This window comes from Triticum aestivum, chromosome 5B, assembly GCF_018294505.1.
Source record: "Triticum aestivum cultivar Chinese Spring chromosome 5B, IWGSC CS RefSeq v2.1, whole genome shotgun sequence".
NCBI classification, from domain to species: domain Eukaryota; kingdom Viridiplantae; phylum Streptophyta; class Magnoliopsida; order Poales; family Poaceae; genus Triticum; species Triticum aestivum.
Window position 1 is genome coordinate 710,933,594 of NC_057807.1, and position 5,094 is coordinate 710,938,687.

At 44.8% G+C, this 5,094-nt stretch overlaps 1 protein-coding gene across 1 annotated transcript in view; it reads right to left on the bottom strand.

Moving 5' to 3' along the window:
- Positions 1–577: 577 nt before the first annotated feature.
- The window catches only part of LOC123114469 (ABC transporter G family member 3), a gene marked incomplete in the record, with an annotated part of 5,286 nt that continues 769 nt past the window's right edge, over positions 578–5,094 (bottom strand). Inside the window, 11 exon segments of the mRNA XM_044535956.1 lie at positions 578–1,044; positions 1,130–1,237; positions 1,317–1,589; positions 1,781–1,867; positions 1,966–2,157; positions 2,347–2,475; positions 2,595–2,708; positions 3,180–3,351; positions 3,706–3,992; positions 4,462–4,541; positions 4,643–5,094. Coding sequence (XP_044391891.1) covers positions 781–1,044; positions 1,130–1,237; positions 1,317–1,589; positions 1,781–1,867; positions 1,966–2,157; positions 2,347–2,475; positions 2,595–2,708; positions 3,180–3,351; positions 3,706–3,992; positions 4,462–4,541; positions 4,643–5,094 — 2,158 coding nt within the window.

Genomic DNA, 5,094 nt, shown 5'->3' on the forward strand with positions numbered 1-5,094 from the left:
CTAGTACTTCGTATATGTAAGCGAGGATTGACATCAAATTTAGAATCATGAATCCTTGGGTTTGATTTTATTGGATCGTTTGGATTTCGCTGACTCGCAACTTTTATGCGATTAGTGTAGAGTGTAGACTAGGTTCTTGGTTGAAATGGAAGTATCTTGTATAGCATCGTCCATATGATTTATTTATTTTTCGTCTGGGATAACATTTTCTCATCTTTTGCTGGTCGTGTATGTCACTGATTTTCTGTCAGTGAGATTGTTCTCCACCTTTCTTGCCTTGACCCAAACATCCACCGTCTCCAGCTACATTCAGAAATTTGAAGCAGCAATGGATTTAATGTCGGGCTTCATCTCTGGCCTGGATGTCCAGCTACATTCAGCTTCATCTACAATGCCATAAACCTACTGAAATTGCGAAATACCTCAAAGATAACAACATCTTCCAAGAGGAGATTGCTACTCGACCATCAATATCGACGGATCCAACCAGGGAGAGAAAACTTGTGGACAACAAACAAAGGAACAAAGCGCGAAGGAAGCAATAATTAGTGCCAAAAAATGGACAAGAGAAATCACATAACCAAGCCATGATCCATTCCTTCAGTTCCCATACATACAGTATATATATGTTATGTTACACACCTGTTCCTCCAATTTCCTCCCTCTCTGTTTCTCTTCTACTTCCCTTCCATGCGTCAGATATGCCTACCTAGGAAGAGGAAGGAATCACACATGTATACACCCCCCAAAAAACCCGTCTTCCAATAGCTCAGGGCAAACTCACTTTGGAGCTGCACTAGTGTGGATGCTGGGCCAGCAGGAGCGCTTGCCGAGTCTCACATGTCTCCTCACATCTAGACGAAGCAAAACATACAAGATGACCCGGTAGCCGATCGCCATCAGGAACAAAACAAGGAGATTCATCCACTTGGCACCTGTCGACGATGATATGCCATACGAGCCTCGGACAGCCTGCACGCCGGGTATCGTCCTTGTGGCCCCGACTGCAAATGATGTATCGACATACTCGTTCTCGACCAAGCCCTGCAGCAGCATTGCTCATTACCACGCCTGAGCGGATGAGCATAGGGTTTATGTAGGTTACATAAGATGGTCATATATAACTTACCTGCACGGCGTACGTGTGGAATGAAATGTAGGACAGCGGATAGTTCCACACAGGCGCTGGTATTGCGTCTCGGATCCGAAAATACCCAGCCACCAGCATCATGACAACCTGAAGTAGCCATGGTTATTTAATGTTGGTTCGTTCAATATTTGTGCCCAGTTGAAAGAAGACCGAGATGGAAACTCACATATAAGCAAATCAGGGTTAAGGTGCACTTGTAAGTTTCAAGCCAGATGTACGCAACAATCATCATAAGTGCTTCATTCGCCAACAGACACATGAAGATGGTGATTATAAAGTACATAAGGAAGCTAAACTCGTTCCTGAGGCCTATCAGGAAGTAGAAAATCAACGACGACGAAATGGACACCAGAAATAGGAAGGGGATGCTGGATAGGAAGTGGCCCAGCAGGAAAACCAATGTCCCGGAATGCCGATTTGAATCCTCATGGGAATATATCTGCATAGAAGGAACTAAATGTTAGTACCTAATATTGCTATGATTTTGGTGCTTATTGTTTATCGCCAACGAAGTCTACGGTGAATAAGAAGACATCATTCAGCAATAAATCACATTTTTACAAATAAAATTTATTAGGAAGGAAGTGGTCATGATGTTGCAATTCTGCTTGGAAGATTTAAAAAAACGACCTTCATCTCATCAATATGAGCAGGTACTCCACAAACACTCAGAAGGACGAGAAATGAAACAAACACAAATATCGCAGAAATCCTAACCTGTCAAAACAAAGTGAACATTGAGCCTCAAATCATAAAAAACAGTAAGAAATAAAAATTTCCAGTGAATCAGAACATAATGCTGCAGTGACACTAACCACTACAGATGACAATGAATGACCAATGTCGATAAATATGGTGCCGATTGAGAGGGCAAGCAGCATATACAAGATAAGCCTGCTCCAGAAGTACTTCCAGTCTCTTGACATAATTAGCAATGATCTCCAAGTGAGAATCCCAATTCTTGCTGCATCACTGGCTCTGCCTTTACTTTTCAAGTAAGGACCTTCCTGCATCACACCATGTAGACAATAGTTTATTCATTGTGATGGATATTGCAGTGTCCTATTTCTCAATCTAACAAGGTTGATTGTAGAATTCCTACTCTATGACCGGCGACAAGAATATTATCAATTATGTGCTTGTTAAAGGTGACCTTGATGACTTGTTAGTTCTTCCAGGGTGTAGAGCAGTAGTACCTTCTCAATCAATTTTGCAATCATCGATTCAACAGAGGCAGCTTCAGCCGATGATTTGTACATTGCTTCTAGTGTCCGGATTGCCACAGCAGTGTCCATGCTCACTGATGAGAAATCCCCTTGATCATCCTGTTAATAACTAAAGAAGTTTTTTTATCTCTCACAACAAAAGTACATTTTCCAACAAGTTGACGAGAAAGACTGAAGATAAAAATAAAAATTGATGTCAAAATAAAACCAAAAGATACCTGCAGATTCTTGCACATGGCTATGATTCTGTCAAAGTCGGTATTGATTGCCCTCAAAAAGTGGTCAGATGGACTTTGCATGATTGGGCATGGAAACCCAGCATTTGAGAAGTGCTACAGTGGAACAAGGCCAAGTGAGAAGAGTGCAGAAAACCACAGGGTGAGATATGGAAAATGGAGTCATCTAGAACAGGAATAAACAAAGTGACTATAGGAAAATTGGACTGGAGGGCTGTAGCAATAAGATCATACAAGAAAGAAGAAACTGCTCTCATGAAAATATAGGTTTTTAGAAGGAATATATATGTGTGTGTCAATGCAACTTTGTGCAGGCTTGTTTGTTCCTAACAATGCAACTTGGACATAGGCATCGGTGATTCAGTGAATCAAGCAAATAGCTTCACACTTGAATAGCAATTCATGTGATGTTAGCTAAGATGATCCCTGTGTCTAGTCTATAAAAATGAATAACTATATTCCGTCCGTATAAATAGATACCGTCATTTTACTCAAGTGGTTAATTGGTAATACATGTGAAATGTTCTAGAGCAGAGTTCAGAATTAAGCAGAGAGAAACTTATTAACCTGCAGGCAAGCCAATGTTTCCCCAAAGAAGAGGGTATTCCCATTTGAAAGCAAGCAAATCCGATCGAAAAGTCCAAAAACCTCCGTGCTACTTTGATACATTGTGAAGATGACTGTGCACCCAGTGCTGGCAAGTTTCTTCAGTGTTACCATCAAGAGGAGTGCAGAAACACTGCATGAAAAGAAACAAGAAGAGAAGTTACGCGGTGTAATTTAATCGGCAGTTATACTACAATGTGCAAGGATACAAGCTACTCCCTCCGTCCCAAAATAAGCGTCTCGACTTTGTACTAGCTCTAGTACAAATTTGTACTAAGCTCAAGACACTTATTTTGGGACGGAGGGAGTATGAAGCAAGAGTGCACTAATTGTTTTAACACCCATCCTACATAAAACACAGCACTCTCGTGTTAGCAGACTGAAAAAACTTAAACTGACAACGTCTTTTCTCTGAATGCAGGACAGGTGCTATTTTTACTAAAGGAAAACAAATAGGCAAAAGGTAATTATGGAGAAGAGAAACAACCTGTCAAGGTGGTACAGAGGCTCATCGATGAACAAAACATGTGGCCTCATCACAAGCTCTCTTGCAATGCTGACCCGCCTCCTCTCGCCAGTCGGAAGCCTCTTTGTGAAGCAGTGTCCACCAATGAGTTTGTCAGCATAGTCACCCAACGACATGGCCGCGATAGCATCTTCCACAAATGACTTCTTCGAAGAGAAGACGCTGGGGAGCTGCAAGAGCGCCGAGTAGTAGAGCATCTCCCGTACTGTGAGAGATTCGATTAGCACATCGTCCCGGTCAACATACCCCTACAAGCGCTCCAAGGAACAGGACATAAACAATCCATGGTATGTATGCAGTGCTAGCATAAGCAGCAAATCAACATTTCAGCAACGAAAACATATGAACGGATGTAAGTGTCGACTAGATACAAGCAATTGTCCATATATGTATATACTTGAGTTGTTTGGTGTGACATGATCAAATTGGTAACTGACACCCGACACTGAACTTGAGCATATGGAGTAGAGTAGTGATGAATGTAACAAGTGGCAGCTCCAAATGGCCATCAAGCAATGCAATTTGGCCAATATGATGGGCACTACTACTACTACTAGTTCACAGTAGTCTGAAGATGTTTGATTTAACAGAGCACACACACTTTTCAGTAGGATTGTGCATATTTTTCTTTTCCTTTTTCAGATGGGCATGTAGGTTCAGACATGTATGTAGTACTAGCAGCAGAGTAGTAGTTTGTGTGTGGAAGGAAGAGCTTACATATGATCCATATGGCAAGGGTGACTTGACGCCATTGACGAAGACCTCGCCGTACATCCGCTCCGCGCCACGCAGCCTCCCTGAGAGCAGAGCAGTTAGTGAGCTCAAATTCAGTTACTAGTGAAGTGGAGTGTGACATCAGTCAGTAACAGAAGCTCAAATTTAGTCAAGAATCTGTAACCTGCTATGGCTCGGAGGAGGGTGGATTTGCCGGAGCGGGCGGGGCCCATGACGACGGTGAGGGTGCCGGGCAGCGCGTAGCCGCTGGAGCCCCTGACGACGCGGCGTCTCCCGTCCCTGACGGAGACGCTGAGCTCCTTCCAGACGAGCGCGGCGCCGGCCACCTTGCGCTCCCGGAATCCCGAGCCGGACGCGGAGGGGGCCGGGAGGGAGGGGGACGGGGACGGGGACGGGTAGGCGCTGCTGGCGGCGGAGGCGGAGGCGAGGTGGATGGAGGAGGAGTCGTGGGCGGTGGCGTCGACGGTGATGTCGTCCCCCCAGTCCGGCGAGTCCTCGAAGGAGACGGGCCGGCCCGGCCTCGGGAAGTAGTAGCGCCGCCCCGCGCCGCCGGCGGTCGGGGCGGAGGGGCTCCCCGCCGAGGAGGAGCTCGAGCGGTACTGGTCCGACGACGTC